The sequence below is a fragment of the Rutidosis leptorrhynchoides genome, chromosome 5 (genome assembly GCF_046630445.1).
Source record: "Rutidosis leptorrhynchoides isolate AG116_Rl617_1_P2 chromosome 5, CSIRO_AGI_Rlap_v1, whole genome shotgun sequence".
NCBI classification, from domain to species: domain Eukaryota; kingdom Viridiplantae; phylum Streptophyta; class Magnoliopsida; order Asterales; family Asteraceae; genus Rutidosis; species Rutidosis leptorrhynchoides.
The window spans coordinates 50,742,676-50,765,891 of NC_092337.1; the positions used below are offsets into that span (position 1 = coordinate 50,742,676).

General features: G+C 33.3%; 2 protein-coding genes across 3 annotated transcripts in view; both read right to left on the reverse strand.

Annotated features, from left to right (window-relative positions):
- Nucleotides 1-8,706: 8,706 nt before the first annotated feature.
- LOC139846878 (SNF1-related protein kinase catalytic subunit alpha KIN10-like) lies at nt 8,707-12,390 on the reverse strand. Of its 2 annotated transcripts, none has more exons than XM_071836425.1 (11): nt 12,296-12,390; nt 11,524-11,714; nt 11,235-11,419; nt 10,928-11,110; nt 10,700-10,831; nt 10,412-10,597; nt 10,235-10,324; nt 10,068-10,151; nt 9,816-9,941; nt 9,276-9,506; nt 8,707-8,886 (listed from the first exon to the last, which is right to left on the reverse strand). In XM_071836425.1, exons 2-11 carry the CDS (start codon nt 11,708-11,710, stop codon nt 8,881-8,883), a joined length of 1,410 nt encoding a protein of 469 aa, XP_071692526.1. In that variant the 5' UTR covers nt 11,711-11,714; nt 12,296-12,390; the 3' UTR covers nt 8,707-8,880. The 2 variants fall into 2 exon arrangements, with proteins under 2 accessions (XP_071692526.1, XP_071692525.1); XM_071836424.1 differs by having other exon boundaries at nt 8,707-8,971.
- A 1,459-nt stretch (nt 12,391-13,849) lies between these two features.
- Nucleotides 13,850-23,216, reverse strand: part of LOC139848611 (putative formin-like protein 15b) — an 80,132-nt gene continuing 70,765 nt past the window's right edge. The window contains exons 10-21 of the mRNA XM_071838333.1: nt 20,571-20,645; nt 19,790-19,888; nt 19,648-19,689; nt 19,424-19,506; nt 17,625-17,673; nt 17,381-17,456; nt 15,615-15,709; nt 15,435-15,506; nt 15,238-15,354; nt 15,032-15,100; nt 14,716-14,779; nt 13,850-13,932 (exon numbers count right to left, since the gene is read on the reverse strand). Coding sequence (XP_071694434.1) covers nt 13,850-13,932; nt 14,716-14,779; nt 15,032-15,100; nt 15,238-15,354; nt 15,435-15,506; nt 15,615-15,709; nt 17,381-17,456; nt 17,625-17,673; nt 19,424-19,506; nt 19,648-19,689; nt 19,790-19,888; nt 20,571-20,645 — 924 coding nt within the window. The remainder of the gene's footprint in view (nt 13,933-14,715; nt 14,780-15,031; nt 15,101-15,237; nt 15,355-15,434; nt 15,507-15,614; nt 15,710-17,380; nt 17,457-17,624; nt 17,674-19,423; nt 19,507-19,647; nt 19,690-19,789; nt 19,889-20,570; nt 20,646-23,216) is intronic.

A 23,216-nucleotide genomic window follows, 5' to 3' on the forward strand; every position in this document is an offset into this window, starting at 1 on the left:
ATATCTTTTAATTACACTAAGCTTTTCGTGCTGATAACGTGTTATAATTCAGTAGGCTTATAACTACCTTTAATGGTTATAAGAACAAAGAGAGAAAAAGAGAGAAGAAGGAGAGAAGAAATATTGATATTGATATTTCAAGAGAAATGGTGCACCTTAAATGGTTACCATACATGTCTATTTATAGTATAAAATATTACTATGCAAGAAATATAATAATAATAAAATTAACATCCAATCTAGATATTTTATAACACAATCTAGATATTTTATAACAGAAGGTATTTATAATTGCTACCACAGTTCATTTGTTTGTAGATGGGGCTTTAATTTTTGGTTATAAGGCCTCTAATAGAGATAGTCTGGGCTCTAATCGTGGGCTCTCAGATGTGGGCATTATCTGTACTAATTCCCATTCATTTTTTAGATGACTTGGTTTAATTAATATTAATACTTGTTTTTTTCGCTTAAAAAAATAAGAAAATGAGCTAAATAAGGGCTACTTTTTTTTTTCTCTTTCGTAAAAATGATAACTATATAACCAATAGCACTTTCGTCAAAGCGAAAGTACCCATCAAAACCAGGGAATTTTCCTTCTACCTGTTTATAATTGATTGGCTTCCCACCTTGAGACCTTAAAGAGAAGACTCAGACGGGCCACCGGGTTAGCTTGAACACAATGAGAGGAAGTGGACACCATTTATCGTTCTTCTCTTAGGTGTTATATGTATAAAGTTCATATATGTATATGATATTGGGGGTTTTATCAAAATAAACGAAATTTCTATTATGTTAATATTCAATATTCAATAGTGCATCAAAATCATTGTTTATTAATCATATAAGCAGTTTGCATAAGCTTATGATACAACAATCACAATCGCCAAACTTCTAAATCTGTTTAACTATTGAATATTTTGCACAAATTTTCATGATAGATGATATAAATTCTTATTACCAGCCGTTTTTTCCGTTAATGGAGGAGCTAAGAATGATCCAAGTGAAATAGCTACTTACTTCATTCGATTCACTTGAAAATTGGAAATATTGCAAATTCTATATAGAGTAAAAGACAATTTTACCCTCAAATGCAATGCGCATGTCAGGAGTCAACAGCCAATTTAGACGGCAGGTGAACTGAGGGACGCGGATTGCCAAATTATGCAATTAAAAGAATTCAAAATTCCAATTAAAACGTGAGGAACTCGGATTGCAATTTAGTGTATAAACGAATGATCAACGGAGCAAAAAAGTCTTTAGAAATTGTATTTAAATCACCCATAGCTTATCGAGAACGCGCTGCTTTCCCTAAATAAAGTGACGCCTTCTACTTGGAAATCTCTCCACGAACTTATGATGTTGATAGTGTGTAACTAAGATGTGAAAATGACATCATATAACCTTTTTGCAATAGTGATTAGTGCATATAGCCGATTCATATCTGCCACATTAACTCAATTTCAATCTCTTCTTAAAATAAGTGTCATTTAAAATTCCATGAAGCACATTAAAAATAAAATTGTATCGCGACTTGCAGATGTTAGGAAACCCGATTAGGTGAGCCCAAACAAGACAAGATAACCCAAGTTATCTAACCCACTTCCAACAAACGAAAAATATAGTGATAATCGTAACACAAGCAAGAATGATAAAAACACGGGAATTTAACGTGGTTATATGCAATCGTTTGTGATTGCTTTAGTCCACGGCCAACCAAAGAGTGTTCTTATTGATTAAATTTCGTGGTGGTGAGTTTACAATGAGTTATAATCAGGAACATTTATAGGAGAACAAGAATACATAAGCATGCTTCAAGTAATCATCAACTAGCCATCTTGATCCTCTTTACACCCTTGTATTAGCATGATCACAGCTCTAAAACAAGGTGTAAAGTAGCCCACATGCACCTAAAGTGACAACTTGGACAACCAAATACGGATCCCATGTGCAAAAGTTGATCAACATGCTGACAGCTCACTGCCAGACAACGTGCGCGCCGTGCACACTTAAACGTGCGCGCCGTGCACTCTTGATTCTTCGAGCAAACCTTCTGATCAAGTTTCACCTAGTGCGCGCAGGGTGCGCGCCGCGCACCATCACCGCGCACCATCATTTTTCTCTGTTTTTGCACTGTTTTGCTCTGTTTCACGCTTACCGAAATCTGCAAAATCCGTGCAAGTGTTTAAACAGTTTTTAGTGACACTTTTTTTTTCAGCTTTTGTTTAAATGTCTCCACACCTCAACAGCAGATTCAAACCATTGGGTGTTGCCATAAGTAAGCTAGTGTAGTTGCTATAATATCAACTAATAGTGTACCAATCCAATCCAATATTCAATAGTGTACATGGCAAACAAGTAACAGTTTAGTATGATCATGCATGATGGGGATTCAAAACCAAGAAATACCTATTTCATCATAAATCGCAACGCCATAAAGATTTTAACACCATGCAGGTATAATCATAAGGAGATTGACTGGTTCAAACATACAAAAAAACAAGCTTCACAGTTAAAGGTAATAACATAACATTAATATATAATATCCCTTCATATTGTGGCGTAAGCAGTAGGCTAGCAGGCTCTCGTGTTGCTGGAATTATCAACCTTCAGAATATATTTGACAAGGTTGAACACGGATTAAAATCCGGTTGTTTCTTTGCCCTCCAAAATAAAAAATGCAATTCTTCAAGTCTTGATCATCTTTTAGCCGGACCCAGCCGGGTCCACCATTGCACATCTGAATAAGGTAGGTTAGCCTATAAGACCTGGGAACCAGATGAAAAGTTTCAGATATTTTCGTCTTCAGATCAGCAATTTTCAATGAGGCAGGGATGTAAACAGGAACATCCATAGCACATAACCCACCTATATTCATCGTCATAAAAACATTATACATTATACATACATATGAGATAAAAACAAATTAAAAGTATGGATTCTGATGATTACCAGTATTATTAGTCTTAAGATATGTTGAAATAAATGTCCCAAATTGTTCCTCCTTGCAATCATCATCTTCTTCTTCTTGCTTAATCAATGCTAAGAAGTCGAAATTTGTAGCAAGATTGTCACCATCTAGAATCAGTAACTGAGGAACAAGTTGATGACCAAAAGAAAGCTTGAAACTTGGCAAATAACTCGTTAGTTTTAATAAGAATGAATCCAAGAAGACATAAGGGTCTTTGTTGTCATCTAACGAGAAAATGAACTCAAACGCATAATTAAGGTTTCGAGTGTTCATATTCCTCAAACATATGGCAAAACAGCAGCAAGATTTGGCTGAGGTGGCAGGGATCAATGCATGTAACTTCCCCTTAATAATATTAATATTTATGGAAAAGTATGGTTCGTAAGTTACAAGTGTTTTCAGAGCGAGCCCCCCTGCCCCGTCTTGTATTTTAACACAAGCATCATAATAATCTTTAAAAGGAGCAGTACAATAACCGTCTAATTTGATAGCACACTCCGCACTCTCATTAAAAACGTAACGGTGGGTCCAAACTTGACATAGAGTTAGGCTATGAGATTCACTAAGGATCGATAGTGCTTCTTGAATTTCATCTGTTGCGAGTTTGAGGGCATCCTCAAACTTAATCTGTAATCAAAACAATAATATACTCATAATTAAAATATAAATATATAATATAATATAGTAATAATTAATAACAGTAATAATAATAATAATAATTAAAATAAAAAATAATTAAAATAATATAATAATTATTATTATATTAACAATAACAATTAATAATTAATAACTAGTAATAAAAATAATATTTTTATATAAATTATTCAAAGATGAAAGTTATATAGTCAAAATAACTAAAACTTTATAGAGTACTTGTTAAATTGCACTAATTTCATAAAGTGTCATAGTTTTGTTTAGAGAGAAAAAAAAAACAGAATACACTTAGATGGATAAAGTAGTGTTTTGTGTATGGAATTGAAAATTGAAAAGGTTTAAAATTATACTAGTAGTATGAAATGTTGTTGTTTCGACTGCATACATGATACATATATCAAATCCAATCCAAAGTAAAAACCTAAAGATATAGAAAGTTAACTGTCTGATCCAAATAACAACACAAAAGAATTGGATAGATCTGAGAAAAATTAACACATACCCTTATTGCTCTCTGTGGTGGAAGGCACTGGCAACTTTCTTCTTGTTTTTCAAAAGCTAAAATGTCAAAACTTTCATTAAGATTATCAGCATCTAGAACCAGTAACTGACGACCAAGTTGTGCGCCACAAGAAAACTTGAAACTTGGCAAACAAGTCTCTAGTTTCAAAAAGGGTGAATCCAAGAACACACACGGGTTGTAGTTGTTGTCATTCAATGAGAAAAGAACTCAAACGCATAATCAAAATCACCAGTGTGAATATCCCTCAAGCATATGGCAAGACAGCACTTAGATTCTAATGCTGAGGTGGCAGGGAGCCGTGCCTTTAGTTTCTCGTTAGTAATATTAATATTTCTGGAAAAGTATGATTGGTAAGTTTCAAGTGTCTTCAGAGCAAGCCCCCCAGACCCGTCTTGTATGTCAACACAAGCATCATAAAAATCCTTAAAATCATCGGCATAATAACCGTCAAATTTGGACGCACACTCTACATTCTTATTTTTAAGATTGCGGAGGGTCCAAACTTGACAAAAAGTTAAGCCATGAGATTTAGCAAGGATTTGCATTGCCTTTCGAATTTCAACTGTTGTGATTGTGAGGGCTTTGACAGACTCACTCTGTTAATAAAACAAAGAGAAAATATCAGTTAAAAAAAGGTTTGTAGAGGCTAAGAGCCAACAAGCATCATCATCAATTTTAAAATGGAAGTTAATGTTTTCCCTATTTCACCCTCAACCACAACTCTGTTTAGTATTTTGTTCTTTATTATTATATTAAATATTAATATTAATATTAATTAATATTAATATTAAATATGTTATATTATTAATTAATTATGATTTAAAATTATTATTATATTATTATTTATCATCAGTATACACAATAAACAATATACATATACAATATTCAATATACAATACTCAACATTATACAATATACATAACAGGAGCAAAAGTAACACATTTGGTGAAGAAAAGGAATATAACAACATCGAAAAGCAAACAAGAAGAACCGAACTCGCACATCAAAAACCATCCCTCTTGTCTACAACGTTATTCGATTTCTTGCTCTTTACGATCGGTCGTAAGGATTTTACTTCCACTTGTTTATAATTGATTGGATTCCCACCTCGAGACCAAAAAGATAAAGACTCAAACCCATCAGGTGAGGTTGAACGCGAATTACCGACAACCGAAACATAGACATTTGAATAACCAAGACGATATGCAACCAGAACGTCTTTAAACAAGTTTTGAATCGTCTCTCCAAACTCAATATCGTAACTATTATTCTGTAAGAAAAACAAATCGACTAACCCCGCATCCACTTTGTTCTTACCCTAACCAATTGTTTTGAACCACCACTAGTGGAAACCGAAGAACCAACAACCTTGGATGACTTAAAAGAGCCCGTTTTTCCTTTGAATTATACCTCCATTAACGACAGAACCCATTTTAAACTATATCTATATTTGAATTATTCCACCATGGCACCATTAACGACAAAACTCATTGCAAGCTGTATCTACGTTTTTGCCCGAGTTGGGAAGTTAAGTTTGGCCAGCGACAGAGTGTGGTTCGGGTTTCCTGCCCGAAAGTGCGTGTGTGTGTGCAAATGATGACTAAGCTTCGGTCCGGACTGATGCAAGCTTGCCTTTCAAAAAAAAAAAAAAAAAAAAAAAAGTTTGGCCAAGTAAGGCCTTATAATATAAATTATGGAGGAGTATTTGGCTTTGCGTTTACAATCTAATTATTTGATTATTACATTTTCAAATCGTTAATAAATAAATAATTATGTTTGGCAAGTCTAACGTAAAAATCACATTTGATAGGCCCACAACATGAAAATGAAAAAACATGTGACGCCTTACTATACCCCCGTGGTTAGACCATCATTAACCGGACGTCAAATTTGAAATTTGACGCCCCCAAAATGACATGACATGTGATTTGACAAGAAATTTGACGCCCTGAAGTCCCCTGACGCCCCAAGGGCGTCAGTCACAAAAACGGAAAAAATGTGCGCGTCAGGGATGTATGGACCAATCAGATTTCAGCATAAATATTTATATATTATTAATTAATATCTTTTATACCCAACGACCAAAAATATTTTACCACATCACCCATCACAAATTTAACACTCAAATTTAACACTCCCAATTAAAAAACTTCACTTCTTTACCTTGCCACATCACCACATCTGCCTTTGACGTCACATTCAGGGTTAATAGTGGTCTTATAGGCAAGGTTGTAAAAGATGTGAGTTGCGGACGCATCGGCCATGCTTAAAAAATGACGCGTCAGACGCAACGGGGGCGCAACGGGCGTTGACTAACGTTGACTTTTTAAAATAGTTTTATTAATTAAATATATATTTATATGTAATATTATATAGGTCGAATCTTAAAATATAAACTATATTTACCATAAACATGAACAATTAACAATTAACAATTATTAACAATACTACAAAAAAAAAATTTGACCGACTTTTACCGACTTTTTTCGAATTTGACCGACTTTTGCCGAATTTGACCGACTTTTTAGTAACGAAGCATTGAACATGCCTAGAAAACGACGCGTCTGTTAAGTCAGCCGACTTTTGCAACACTGTTTATAGGAGAATGTTAAACTACCTTTTTAATTGGTTGGATAGTTAAGTTCGGCCTAGTAGGGCCCAATAAATTAAACAGACAGTAACGGATTTTTTTTTCAAAATATTTATTTTTTTGGAGATGATTTAGAGCACTTTAATCGGTTATGTCGTTGGATCCGTGGTTGGATCCGCCAACCACTCACACCAATATTAGCAACAAGTGGTTGGTTAGTGGTTGGACCACCGTGATGCATATTTTCGTTGGATGACAAATTGGTTCACGGAACACTTGTATTTATTTGTTGTACATAATGCTTTTGAACTTGTACCTTGAATTAATTAATTAATTTAATGGGTGTGAGGAAGTGTGTGATGAGTACGTCATGGTTGTTAGCAGTTAGTCTTTGATTAGTGATGGGAAGAAGGTGTTGATGTAGCGCTAATGTGACAGTCCGTGATACCATGACATAACCTCATGGTTAAGAGTGCTCTTGCCAAAATAGTATTTTAAAAAAAAAAAAAAATTTTTTTTTTACAAATCTAGGTAACCGTAGGGCCCAATAAATTAAACAGTTCGTAACGTGGAGTATCCGGTTGAGGAGATGGAGTATTTTACATCACCTGCCATTGCAAAATCATTTGATATTTTAACAAAAAAAAAAAATTCGTATAATTTATTTACGTTGTTTATAATAAAAAAAAGTGCAACATAATTGGACCAACACTTCCTAAGTTCAAGTCTCAATACATCGATAGGGTTTAATCGTGACTTGAACTCGGACACGATATTGTTTATTGTTTAAGCCTATTTTCAATATATTATTATTATCCCTATATACTGAAAATTGTAGCCATATTCGTCGTTTCAGTTACATCGAATTTTCGTTTTGAGTTTGCGTTCACATTACAATCGGTCCCTCAACTTCGGCTTACTTTACACAACGACCCCTCGAGTTTTCACTTTTTCGGGGGTAGAAAACGTAATTATATAATTTTATTAAAATTATCCCTACATACTAAAATTTGTAGCCATATTCGCCGTTTCAGCTATGTCGAATTGTCGTTTTGAGCTTGCGTTCACATTACAACCGGTCCCTCAACTTCGGCTTACTTTACACAACGACACCTCGAGTTTTCACTTTTTCGAGGGTAGAAAACGTAATTATATAATTTTATTAAAATACAAGAAACCAATTCCACCCGAATTTTTAACGGCCCGATCTTCTTGCTCGGTGTGAGTTAAATTTTTCCGAGACCACCGTTCAACTAGAAAAAATCTGTTCAACTAGAAAAAATCTGATGAACGCAACGCGACTAACTATAGCTTATAAGCGAAACGGACGTCGTTAAAAAACACTAAATAACGAGCCCTATATTCTCGCTCGGTGCGAGTTAAATTTTTTTGAGACCACCGCTCAACTCGAAATAATTTTACGAACACAAAAGACTAACTATACGCGAAACAGACATCATTAAAAAAACACTAAATATTTCGACCTGTATTTCATACATGTCCAACAAACAACTCAACTACTAGATATATTAGGTACCAAACAACGTATATCCAAATTCGACCGCGCGTTGAATACAGCCGCAGCAACGCGCGGTCGAATTTTTTTCTAGTTTCTCTCTATATATGACGTTAGTTGTCATTTTTTTCAAATAATTTATATTATTCGTTAATTTACTGTGTACAAGGGCCTATTTTTTTTACCTCGTTCTAGACATTTAAATTATGGGAACCGGCCATGTATCGATTTACCATCAAATTTCACAATCAGCTTGCAATAGCTTGTTTATTCACAAACTCTAGTGAAAAAGAGAGGCAATAGACCAAAAATGATGCAAGTTGGAGTACTTTTTACATCAGAAGAAAGTTTAAAAGCCCAAAAAAAGAAGAAAACAGCTCTGAAAATTATAGAACAACAAAGTTGGTAAACAAATCTGAAGGTTTTGTTAACAAGTTTGATTTCGATTTACAACGGGTCAGAACTCACGTCTTGTACACTAAACAAGTATTCAAAAGTTAAGTGAACATAAAATGATTCTGTTGATCACTTACGAGAACAAAAACAGATCATTGGAGAAACAAAAGTGAGTATTTATTTACATGCAGCGATATATGTACTTTAGAAGATGCAGGTTTGAAGCTGTAGTATCAGACCTGCACAGAAATCAAGAAATGGCATCTGCGAACCACTTATCTTCTGGATATCGATCAAATAGCCGTCTTCTGCAGTCTTGTAAAGCTATTAAACCAACATGAAATAACTTTAATTTGATTTTCATTTGAAATTTGAAACCATTTACTTATGAATGAGTCATTTTGGGCCATGTTAGCATCTCTAACGGGTCAGATGGGTTAAGTAAGATAAATCTCTAACAAAAAAAATGGGTCAAAACTCAAAAGTCATTTGGAGTGGAATATTGCTACATTACACAAAACCATCATAAAAAGTTGCCAGTTTTGACCCTACCCATTTCACCATCTCATTGGGCTAAATGGATAGTTAATAAAAGCAGCAAAGCTGAAGAAGATATAAAGAGGTTTACCTGAATTTCAAACTTCACGACATTCTGTGTTCGAATATCGTTGGATGTAATTTCAGAATTGATGTAATGATTCTCATACAATTGTTGTTGGGTTGTAATTGGTTCAGCTTGAACGGCACTGTAAACCCAACGACACTTGATGTTATAAACCCCAATTTTTTTCCAGCAGACATTTAGGTCTCTCAGAAGTTGAAGAACTCGAGTCATTATGTCACGGGGATTTGCTGGAATCTTCAAAAACAAAGTAAAATTCATGTTGATCATACTAATCGATGACTATTGAAATAAATTTTTGACCTTCAAGGTCAAAAAGAATAATCTTTTAACTCTAAAATCAAGATCATCAAGCCTATAATGCGAAACCTAATACATAAACTTAAAATAATTGTTAAAGAGGTGATGTTTGAGTTCAAGTCCAACAGAACTTCATATCACATTGGGTTTAAAAAGTCACAAGTTTGACCTCAAAAGTCAAAGTGCAACAATTTGCTCAAATGATCTTTAATTAAAAAAAAGTTATTCATAGTTTAATTAACGCACCTGCATCCCGACTTGCCATTTTTTCTCACCAGGCAAGTTCAATCTCATAGAGGTATCTCGGGTCAACCTGTGCGTTGTTTTCCGGTCCGGCATGTTGTCTAGATTCATAGTAGCAGAATCACCCTCCTGCACCATATTTTAGTCAACATCAAATTATTAAAGTTTTTATTTTTATTTTTTTCTTTTATTTTATACACAAAGAACGCTGTTATGATAACGATAACAACATAATATTTTGAATAAAACACTCACCGAGGTCTCTGAAAGTTCAGCTCCAAGATACCCACCAGCCATACGAGACTGATTATCAAACAACAGATAATATGCAACTGTGGCCTAATATGAAAGTTTTCAAGACGAAAGTCAGAAAAAAAAAAGATTATAAAAATTACGAAAATACAACAAGAGAAATGAGATACATCATCTTGTATGCGGTTATGAAGTGATTGAATCAGACGGTTTCTTTCAAAACCCATATTGATCACTTTTTTCATAATATCTTCATCAAGCTGAAAAATACAAGCAGTAAGTTAGATGTGTTCTCGAGTCAACAAATTTTTTAAATAAATAATAAAAAAATATTGGATTTGATTTACTTTTTTAAGGTGCTCTGTTGCATCTGGGGCAGGAACAGCTAAATAAAGAGGGAGTTGACTTTTGAACCAATAGTGTTGACGAAGGTCAGTTATCGTAATTCGCTTCATGGGATCAACCACAAGCAATCTCGGGATTAAATCCCGGGCCCCGGGTGACAAATGACTCGGAAGAGTATAAATTCCAGACTGAAAGCAAAGTAAAATTATTAAAGCAACACTTTATCTGAAATTATATTCACCCAAATCAGGTGATTGATAAGTCAACGGGTTGAAGGTTCTTTAAATTACCTTAATTTTCTTGAATAAATTGGGAATGTTTTCATCGTCAAAAGGAAGAGTGCCACATAATAGAGCGTACAAAATGACACCGCAACTCCAAACATCTACCTCGGGGCCCGCATAAAGTTTACCAGCCACAACCTTTGCACATTTTTAAGTATGAATATTTCAGGATCTTAACTACAATACGGTGAGCTACTTAGAAAAATTAGTACAAAAGAAAAAGGTATGAATTACCTCTGGAGCAGCATAATTTGGGCTTCCACAACTTGTTTTAAGAAAATGTCCGTCTCTCATTATATTACTCAACCCAAAATCGACAACCTTAACATTGCCTCGTGAATCCAACAAAATGTTTTCTGGTTTAAGATCCCGGTGGACCACCATATTTCGGTGGCAGAATTCTACTCCCGAAATGATCTGTTTTTAAACAACATAATTGAAAAAAAAATAAACATGTTACATCTAATTAATAACCAGATTACTCTTGTAATAACATAGCGGTGTTTATAGTAGGTTTTAAAATAAATGGTCAAGAAAATACCTGCTGGAAAATTTTGCGAGCTTCATTTTCGTGTAGTCTTCCTTTTTCTACAATATAATCAAAAAGCTCACCGGATTTCACATACTCCATAACAACATAAATATCGAGTGGTGTCTCTATCACCTCATAAAGTCTTATAATATGAGGATGCACAAATAATCTACAAATTTTGATTTCTCGTCGCACTGAAAACACATCACATATAACAATTCAATTTTCAGATGAAACATCAAAATTCAAAATGAAAACATTAAATAAGAAAAAAAATCCAAAGGAAATATGATAACACCTTTCTCCTCCATTTCAGGGTTCTTAAGTTTACGGCGGTTAAGAATCTTGATAGCCACTTTGTGGCCAGTCAAAATATGCTCAGCAATTTTGACCTTACCGAAAGAACCATGACCAAGCGTTTTACCGAGCTTGTAATTATGTAATAATGTATCAATACTAGCTACTCCTCTGTTTCTTCTCTCCATATTTCTGCCATAAATAAAAGCATGATTCATCACATCATAAACATATGAAAAAAAAAAAAAAAAAGATGTTTACATATGTCAAACTTTTCATACATATTAACCACAGTTGACCTTATATATACTAATTATTACTTCCAACAACATCAAAAACAATATAAACCAACTAACCATGTACAAAATTCACCATAAAAGATGCACCATTTACATTAATTACAAATTAGCATTAATATCTGATTACAGATTAATTGTTATATACTAAAAACTAAATACTACAGTAATCATTTCCAACATGATAAAATATATATATATATATATATATATATATATATATAAACCAACTAACAATATACAAAATTCACCATAAAAGATGCATCATTACATTGATTACAGATTAATTTCACTATGATCATATTTTGGGTATTTCTCCTTAATATTTGATCCAGATTAGCATTTTAGCACTCTCTTTAAATAAACATGTTAATCCATAATAATATCCAGAAAGAAAAAAAAAAGATCGAACAACTGAATCAATCAAAACACATCATAGTTAAAGTACAATACAACAGAAATCAAATAAAAAGTTACCTTGTAATAGCGGAAGATCACGTCCAGAGATGTAAACTTAATTAAAAAAACATGAGATTGATAATAAAGTTGTAATTCTTTTCGAGATGTATTTCCTTTCAACTCCGAGTCAGCATAGACTAAGCGGATATGCATTCGCCGCATTACAGATTTTCTAATATTCCCCCTAAAGTTTAGATGAGTTGGCACTAATAACCCTGTGGTTTTAGTTATAACAATTTTAGTCCCTACTTTTTAATCAACTTCTGTGAAATTTATCATGTTATTGGACCTTGACGATCAAACATGTATGATATAAATCAATATGTAACTCAGCTGGATTTTTGGATCTATTTTATTTTTATTTTTGTTTTGTGGAAAAAAGAAAGTAAGATTTTGTTACAAAGACACGTTATCTGATAATCTTTTAACAATTAGAGAAACAATTGTTTTACGAAAAAAATTCTTTAGGAAAATAACAATATGTGAATTTTGTCCTCGTCGGTATTAAATTAATCAAATCTTCACCCAATCTCATGACATAAAGTTAGTTTCTGACGTGCAAATATAACATTGTAATAACTAAACAACAATGTACATACTTGCAACATAAAGTCACAATGCCAAACACACGTCCATAGTCGTCCACGACAAAAATCAAACTCACAACCTCGATCTTCATATAATCATATATCAACATCCGTCATCTTTTATACTACTATATGTTTAATTTAAAATATACTCCGTATAGTCTTAAATGTTTTTAAAGATAAGTTCATTCATATATAACTTACTTATACGTATTCATATATATATAACTTATATGTAGAGTAATAATAACTCAGTAACACATGATAAGTTCAAGCACTCAAGTAAGTTTTTTAACTGTTACTATCTTTTATTGGCAATTATACAATAACTAGTTGTGGAGCCCTCGCTTCGCGTCGGGGGCTCCGTTTTGAATGCGAGTTAAAAAAAAGTCTTTCCTTTTGTGAATCTATTTTGTAAAAAAGAATTTTTTTCGACATCTAACATTGAAGGGTTGTTCCTTTTGTGAAAGTTGCTTCTTTTAGCGTTAAAGTTAGTTGATCTATTTTGTAAAAAAAAATATTTTTCGACATCTTTTAGTAGCATTGAAGGGTTGTTCCTTTTAAGAAAGTTGCTTCTTTTATCGTTGGAGACAAAAAAAAAATGCAGCACAGTATTGGCCTATGTGGGTCCTACTGTTTGAGCGCAGTGTAGAAGCCGGTAAAGCGTTGTGGGTGTTTTTGGTGTTAGTGATGGGATAAATAATAATTTATAATATAGGTATAAAGTAGTGGGTTCGATTTGTATTTTAATAAAAGTTAGGGGGTTGGTTTGAAAAAAATAAAAAATTGAATAGTACTATTTATAATAAATAAGATAAATTTTGTATATTAGTTATGTTGGTAATTACAATCAATTGATACCTTATAACACAACTATGTGAAATTTCAATATACATATAATTGTAAGCAACAGATTTTTATACAAATATAGTCATGGATCAAAAATGATGTTGCTTACTTTGCTTTCCATCTCTTTCTTGGCTTTCTAGTTATCAGATTCAACCATTCTACGGTTCTCCTCATCCGCTTTTCGAAAGTCTCTCACGAACTTAAAAAGGGTGAGAATAACTGCAAATACGTGATATACAGACATACTGAATAAACTATTACTGTATTTTGATAAGAGGTGGCAATATGGGTGGGTGGGTCATTAAGGTTAGGTCAAAATGAGTTGCTTTTGGTACGAGATGAATGAGTACAGTCGATTCTGGATATGTTAATTAGAAAAGCTTTCATTTTGTGTCCATGTCCAACATGACTACCAAACTATAATATTTCAATGATAACGATATATATGATAAAAATAACACGATTTAAGAGGTTGTGCGCATTAAATTACAATCAGGTGGTTTGGACCACTTCGACCGATTTCCTTATAAGCTACTAATAGTTTTCTATCCTACCTATTTGACCAATAAAAGAAAAAGGTAACTTAGACTCGGTTCTTAGTAAATGGGTCAAAATATCCACATATAGTTACAGTGTTTTTTCATGAGCATATTTCTGAACAACCCAAAGGATTTTCATGTTTTGGCCAACAAATTCTTAACTTAAATTTTGCATGATTAAACCCTACTTATAAAACCAAAAGAGAATAATAATTGACATGCTTATGTCCTTGAACTTGTTAATATTCAACGAAAAGGTCCTTTAGCCTATTAAATGAAATAAACGTTCCGTTGACCTTTGCATGATGAAATCCCTTAACTTGTTCAAAATGACTTTAATATTCAGTTTCATCAGTAGAGGGATTTAATCACGCAAACAAGTGAACAACGAAGTTTGAGGACTTCAAAGTTAAAATGCAATTGGATTTTTAAAAAAAATTCCAAATAATAAAAAGCATGTTACCTTGTTCAAAAGGGAAACCAGGGTCTTCACCAAAATACACTGGTAACGCACCAGCTTTCCGTCCCTAAATCACATAAAAATGAACTCAATAATCCAATAGGTAACTTCACGAGAACAATAAATAGTAGTAAAAAAGCTACATCATAAGATAATAGTGAATTGCACGAAAAAGAAAGATACTTTCAACCAATCCCTATTTCAAAGAAGGTACTTTTAAAATACGCATCTAAGAACATTTCTAACTATAGTAACCGGCTGTACATTCCTTTTACGTGCAATTTGCCGTAACTTTGTAGTCGGGTTTTTAAGAATTTACCACAAGCCTATAGAAGTATTCTACACCAATCACTTTCGCGTCAGCATGACCAATAAACTCCTTCAATGCCTAACAATTTGAAATACATAATTAATTAGAGTTTATATTCATAATCATTAAATCAGTGTTCTACAAATCTCCTTCAATGCCTAACGCTTAACGTCCCACTAATCAGTAAATATATAATGTATATATAATATATATACCTGGTGAAAATCCTCGGATATTGGACCGTCATTTGCACATGCTTCTAGTTCCTGTTTGACTTTATTCAGTCCACTAATAAGGGCTTGAATTTCGTTTGATAATATATTAAATTGTATCTGCAAGTTAATCCCGTCATCAGTAATAAAAGACCACCAGTATCTAAAAACTATATCGGTAAATAAGATTTAATTTAAACCTTTGTTGCATCTTCTAGGCTAACAAGGTCCTCATGGACATTTAAAAGATCAGGTAAGTTTTCAGCAAAAATCTGGAGACATAAATAACAGATATAATAGATATAGATAACTGTTTCTGTATAGAACTAGTGTAAAAATGTAATGATACACACACATATATGTGTTACAGAATTTTGTACCTTGCATAGATAATGCATTAAAGTCATGTTGCTGGTTGAAGATCTTGTATGGCTTAGTTTCAAAAGACTATGTAACTTGAAACCAACTGCAGAAGCTGCAAAAAATATGGATAGTATGAACACGAGAACTCTAAAAAAACTCGTACTTACAGACTTTCAGTATCTATGTAACGACCCGTCAAAATCGCTATTGACGCGGTACGTTAATCATTGATTCCACAGTGAGGTTTTGACCTCTATATGATACGTTTTGATAAAATATTGCATTCATTAAAATAAGTGACTTTCTAAACATAGAAAGTTATAAACATGTGGGCGAGTGCTTAGGTATAAGCAAAACCCCAAAATACATAAGTCTTTAATTTACAGATTGACATCACAGTCCAATTATTTATTACACAACGCAGTTTTATTTAGAATGCAATAAACTTTATACAAAGCATGAGAGTCTCCATGCAGGCAACAAACACATCACAGCGGAAGCAGTCTAAGGACCTGAGAATAAAACATGCTAAAAAGTCAACACGAATGTTGGTGAGTTATAGGTTTAATTGCTCGAGTCATAAACATATATAAAGATAGACCACAAGATTTCATCAAAAGTTTATCAATAGATTCTACGTAACAGAGCACCCTGGTAACTAAACTTAACGCTATAATGATAATTACCCTATTCGTTTTAATACACGCAAACCAACGTGTCTTAAACTCAAATAACATACGTCCGTTAAAAGGCTAGCGCTCTAGCTCGGACGGGGATGTCAAGCCCTATGGATCCATATACAATTATTCGCGCCCACCAGTCCATATCCTATGTACTGGAAGCTACTAGTTACCAAAGCTAAGGGATTTTCGGTTTAACTCAGTGTAGAATTTAGTATGTACTTGTGTCTTATCGCATTTAAAATAAATTGCATGTATTCTCAGCCCAAAAATATTTAAAGTATTTAAAAAGGGAGACTATAAACTCATAGTTCAATATTGAGACTCAATATTGTAGGCAAATTGCGTAGACGTAATGATGGTAGACGACTGTATGATTGGCTTTAGATTCAAGAACAATACCCGAACAATACTCAATATTTCCTTAGCTTTAAGCGGTTTGAAACCCGAATTAAAAACACCCTCGTATATACCTTATTATTATTAAACTTAAATTTAAAATTATAATTATAAATATTATTTAGATCACAGAAAAAGAGAAAGAAAGATGGTGTATGTAAAATCGTCGAGCAAGCTGACTTTTTATAGTACTTTTCCGTTTACTGTAGCTCATGCGATCGCATGAGTTTTCAGTGTTTTTGCCATGCGATCGCATGGCCGCCTTTTCCGTTTTTGTTTGATAGTTCGTCGATATCAAATAGTGTTTTACTGTAGCAAATAGTGTTGATGTAGCAAATAGTGTTTACTGTAGCAAATAGTGTTTACTGTAGCAATGTAGCAAAATACGGTTTCACTGTAGCAAATAGTGTTTACTGTAGCAAAGTCGTTTTTACAGTAGCAATTAGTGTTTTACTTGTACATCTTAATATATATATATATATATATATATATATATATATATATATATATATATATATATATATACATATACATAATATTAAATCATATAGAGAATTGGTTTAAATTAGTCGAAATTTTCTGGGTCATCACAATCTAGTTAGACATGCTATACATATTAATCTTCAGTTAATGTTAAAAAAAGACATGCAAATAAATACTGACGATTTTTTTATTGATGCATGTCAAAATGTTATTTCCTCTACCAGTTCTTTGATTTAATTCATTCCCCAGACATAAAATTGTCTGCATAATTCTCTTCAATCTTGTAGAGTTACGGACCTAATAACCGACAATATAACTAGATTAGTAATTAGTAATAGTAATAGTAATAGTAATAGTAATAGTAATAGTAATAGTAATATAGTAATAAACTAATTAATAGATGCGAGTATTATAGCATTTATAATAGTATAAGTAGTATTATAGCATTTATAATAGTATAAGTACCTCATCACAAACAGAGAGTACAATGTTTAAACTTTGAGAAAATTGCGCGGATAGTCCCAGTGGTTTGTAGCACCCAGCGTGGATAGACAAAGTTGGTGATTTGAGTGTGGATGGTCCTTGTGACTTAAAAGTGGAGCAAAGTGTGCTCACTTCACTAACACTGTTAACCTTTTCCGTTAAAACTGAATCATGTGCCAAACATGTGAGGGTAAATTCGTATTTTCTCCAATTTATGTTTTATATTTAATGAACAAATATAAATATACATATAAATTAAATATTTATATTTAAACCCAATTAAACTCCATTTCTTCTTCTAAATCTAAATCTTTATCTTTCTACCTAATCTGCAAATAGTCATCTTTATATGTTAAAATAAATATAAATAATAAATAATAATAATAAAAGCAGATCTGTAATTCATTTTCAATCTCATTCACACATGAAAGGTTACTGCCTTTAATCGATTAATACGTAGCTGAACCAACCATCACAACCGCCACAAATTCCGGCAACCAGAAATACGACGATGAATTCGTCCTCAATTGAATAGTCCATCGTTATGCTAATTGTCACCACCGCAACAGGTTCCGATAACCAGAAATTACGGCAATGAATCGGCTACATTCCGGCGACCGGAATGGCGATGAAGACGACGGCGTCAATTGCTTCTTCCCAATAATGAGAGTAAGCTTAAATATGTGACAGTTTTTTTTTTTACTTCTTTTAATAATTTGTATGAAAGTAATTTTGTGTTTTTTAACTGGAAACCAATATAGATGGAGTGACCTAGTGATTAAAGTACCAAATGAGAATGTTCGTACGGTTGTAATTTCTAGACTGAAGCTCCTTTTTCTAGATTTAGATTTGAATCTGTTAATTTGAGCTCTCAGCTTCGAATTGATGGTGTAAATGATGATATTAGGGTGCAATCTCTATCTTCTAATTTGTTTTTAATTTTTAGTTTTAGTTTTATGTTTTAAAATGAATTGTGATCTGGGTTTAAAGAATGGGTTGAAGAAGAAAATGAATATTTGGGTGTTCTTAATGTTAAAAACAAAGTTTGGATTTTTGATCAAGTTGTCTTTATTGGAGGTAATTGTATGGTGTAATGGTCACATACTGATCTGTCGTCATAGCCGAAATTGGCTTACGTACATCAGGTAACAACTAACAAGTAGAATATGAAGTTGCATCCTACACAGCTCTTATCAAGCGTTGAAGCTTACCCCTAAATAAAAGGAACCAATCTACATTAATCTACATTAATCTACATCAATCTACCCCTAAACTTTTGAAATCTTCTATTATGGCCGATATAATTGGCTAGGTTTTTAATTGATAAATGTACAATCTTGTTTGGTTTAATTTGTTTTTAATTTTTAGTTTTAGTTTTAGGTTTTAAAGGATTGTGATCTGGGTTTAAAGAATGGGTTGAAGAAGAAAAGGAACATGGTGTTCTTAATTATAAGAGGGTTGAAGATACAGAGTATCAAACAAGAAAAAATGGTAAATGACTAAAATAACCTCAAATGCATAGCACATGACTAGATTTTAACAGAAAATTTAACAGTGTTAGTGAACTGGGCTATCGTTGCTCCACTTTTAAGTCACAAGGACCATCCACACTCAAATCACTAACTTTGTCTATCCACGCTGGGTGCTACAAACCACAGGGACTATCCGCGCAATTTTCTCTTAAACTTTTCTTAATCTCTGCAAGCTGAAAAAAAAAAGCCGAATTAGAGTAATAATAAAAGATGAGAGAATATAAGGATTAACAGCGCCATTACAGACAAACCTGCGTGTTAAACTGAAATTTAAACAAAAAACAATTTAATTTTGTCTCCATACGTGGTACCTTCATCAGCTCCAGGAAATACTGTGAGAAAGTTCAAATTTTAGAACACTATTGATTGAAATTGAAATTGAAATTGAAATTGAAATTGAAATATACATATACATATATACATAATAATAATAATAATAATACTAATATTTTAAGATCGTGATACAGACGGACCTGTTCGCATTTGCCAAGTGTCTCAATATCACCTGTAAAATTCTAAAAAGTCGTGGCGCGAAAGATTAAGACATAATGTCACCGAAACAAATACATACTTTAAACTGATATACAAAGCTAATAATGCATTTTAATAAGTTACCTTAAGCTGTTCCATCTCTTCTTTGGTAGGACAAAATTTTAGAATATTTTCTACTTGATCAACATCTAAAATTGTGTCATCCATAGCTAAAATTGCATTCTGCACATGACACAAAACCTCTCCATCATTAAACCACTATAAGACCATTTCTAATGGTGTATGTGATATCAGAGGTAGTTTAGGCACTTTTTGGCCAAAAAGTGCAATCTGCCTGCGACTGGGCAATGTCATTTTCTGATATTTTTAAATCCTTGTGTCAGCTTTTTGTATCAGTTTTCTGTAGGGTCCACCAGTTTATAATCTACGGAGTAATTAATTTCTTTTGCATAAATAAAATAAAATACATACAATATTAAAAATAAAATACATTTCACTAGAATTCAACAATACATAATTTAAAGACTACATAATTTTATAAATTAAAGATGAACTAAAAACTTTAAAAATTGAGATTACAAACACTAATTCATATTACGATAAGGTATTTATAAATAAAAATAATAAAGTTTTTGAAAAATAAAATAAAAGACACCCCAACGGCTATATAGCCGTTTGAAAACGGCTAGGTATGGTCAACCAATAAAATCGTGACACATCACATTATTTTTCATCAGTCCTATAACTGATGACGCCCCGTTAACGGGGTCATTTTTCGCCAGCTCAGGTAACAGATGGATCTGACGGACGGTTATATATGGTCTAAACTCTAAAATCAATCAATTTAACTGAAAACAAGTCAAGTAGATCAAGATGTGTGTTCGAACGTGAGATTCATACTTACGATGATATCAGGGAGCGGCATCTTAACCTTTGTAAGCATAATTTCGTTGTCATTAGCCCTCTTCTTCATATCAATCTAGAACTAAGAATTTTTTCATATCAACTAAGAATCACCAACAACGTTATTTTATTTTATAACATTAAGAATGTGAAAATCGAAAATTGTGAAAGTAAACGATAATGCATTACCAATTTGACTTTTTCACGTTTTGAAATTGAAGCTTCATTCACCTCATCATTAGGATTAATTTCCATTGGGACGGCTGCAGAAAACAAATTCTCAAGTTCCGATACATCGAATTCCGTCGAACTAATATCCAAACAGCACCAGGAACAACTTAGGGTTTGAAGAAATCCTAATTCAACTTTTACTTTATCGGAGCTACGAGTCAAAAGATACACGATTTGAAAAAAATGGTGACTAAATCGGAGCTACGAGTCAAAAGATACGATAGATCTAACATTTTGGCCAAAGACACAAAACACCAAGCACCACGAACCATCGGTGCTGTTAAGTGCGTGGTGCGATTTTGAGAGGAAACATGTCTTTTTGGGAATCTAGACGACCTCGAATGGAAAGCACGTTTAGAGAGTCTTGCCCGTTCGGCCGTTTTAGGGTGATCTTGAGAATTTCAGCACAATCTGAAACCGAAGGTTATGCGCCGCCAAATGGTACTTGATATTACTCAAAATAGACATATCATTAGTCACAATATCAAGTCCTATCGTCGGTTATTTCATACGAATTTGTAATATTTCCATTATTATTCCGTTGTATTGTAATTAAGCATAGAATCATTGAATACTTGAAGAAATGTTGAAGATAATGAATGAAACAACTCAAAGATCAAAACCAGAACAAGAAACGAAGAAACAGAAAAATGAAAGCTACAGTGCGCGCCGCGCACTATCCGCGCACACCACCGCGCACTCAAGACTTTGATCAGAACATTTGATTAAAATGGAAACCAGAGAGCGCCCCGCGCAAGTTCAACAGAGCGCGCCGCGCACAACAGAGAGCGCCGCGCACTTCGCCGCGCACAAGTACCTGAAACGTCCAAATTGAAGTGCGATCGTGAACTGGAAAGTAAAAGTGTGGTAGATGAGTAGTGCGCTCCGCGCACACCTTATGTGCGCGCCGCGCACAGTGCTTTCCAGCTACTTTTCAGCCTTTTTAAACCTCTTTCCAGCTTCATTTCAAGGGTGCCAGTTTTCTTTCTGTTCAGAGACGAAAACATATCATTCAAAACAGTTCTTGAGCTTATCAAAGTGCATCAAAAACACTAAAATCATTGAAGATTCAAGGATCATTCAAGGGCTTCATCCAAGATTACTCTAAAAAGGTCAATCTTGTATTTACAATGAATTCTATCTTTGTTACTGTTATGTTTAAGTTTTCTAGCATGATTGTTGGCTAGTTCCTTTTATGTTCATCTAGATAAATAACCGAGATGTTGAATGTTTACTTTTGATTGATAGTTACCATGCACGATAGTTTGATGTTTGAATACAAGAACCATTCTTGTTAAGTTTAATCTTTTCGATACAACTAGTTAGTATACTTGTTCAACTAAGAAACACCATCTTGCTGATTTAGTATATTGATTTACACCTAGTGACAAGTGTTTGCCCGTCTTTTACCAAAAAGGGGTAAGTTGCGTTCAAACGGTTAGTCTATATAGGAATGTAAGAACGACTCTTGTAGATACTTTCAGATAGCTTAATTGATATGTGTGGTTGTCTAGGTGAACGATCAATTCCCTAGAATCTGTCATGCATATTTTCACTACTCAATTCCATATAACTAATAGGTGTTAGTAATTTGCCTTATCTAGTGACGTTTATAGGGATCTTATTACCACACTTAATTGATTACTTGGGTTGGGTGAATTTAACATTTAACCAGACCAAGGGAATGAACTAAGCTAAACCATTAGTTGACATAGGAGTGGATCATGATCAACACACCATTGACTTGATCATTCTTCAAGTCTTTAGACTAGTTGAATTAGTTGATTACAAATAGGAGGTCTTAGATGACAAGAACATCACTTGCGTCGTGTAATCCCGTTTGAGTGTTTATTCAAGACTACTCTTGGTAAACCGATCAATTAGTTCTCGTGCATAACCAATCGATCCGATCTTAATCCTAAATAAACATTCACATCGAGGGTAAAAAGTCTAGATGAGCATATTTCATCTCTTTGATATCAAAACTATCTTAATTGCTTTCCTTGCACTTATAAACTTAAAAGACCAAAAATATTGTTTTTACTTTTACTCTTCTCTGATTTGGCTAATCGTTAAATAAGCCACAAAACATAAATCTTGTACCTTTAAATTTCATTTACTTAGTTAATCATAATATAGTTTATAATTCTAGTTTGACTAATACAACTGTCCTTGGAACGATACACGGAACTAAACCAGTTACTATACTACTACACGATCGGGTACACTGCCCGTTAGTGTGTAGCAATCTTTAATCGGTATTTTTCTATATTATTTTATACGACAATTCATATACCACTTTACGACACATCAAGTTTTTGGCGCCGCTGCCGGGGACAGTTTTGTGTCAAAATAGAATTATTAACTGATTTGTGATTAAGTAGTTTCTTAATTATTTTCAATTTTTAACAGTCTT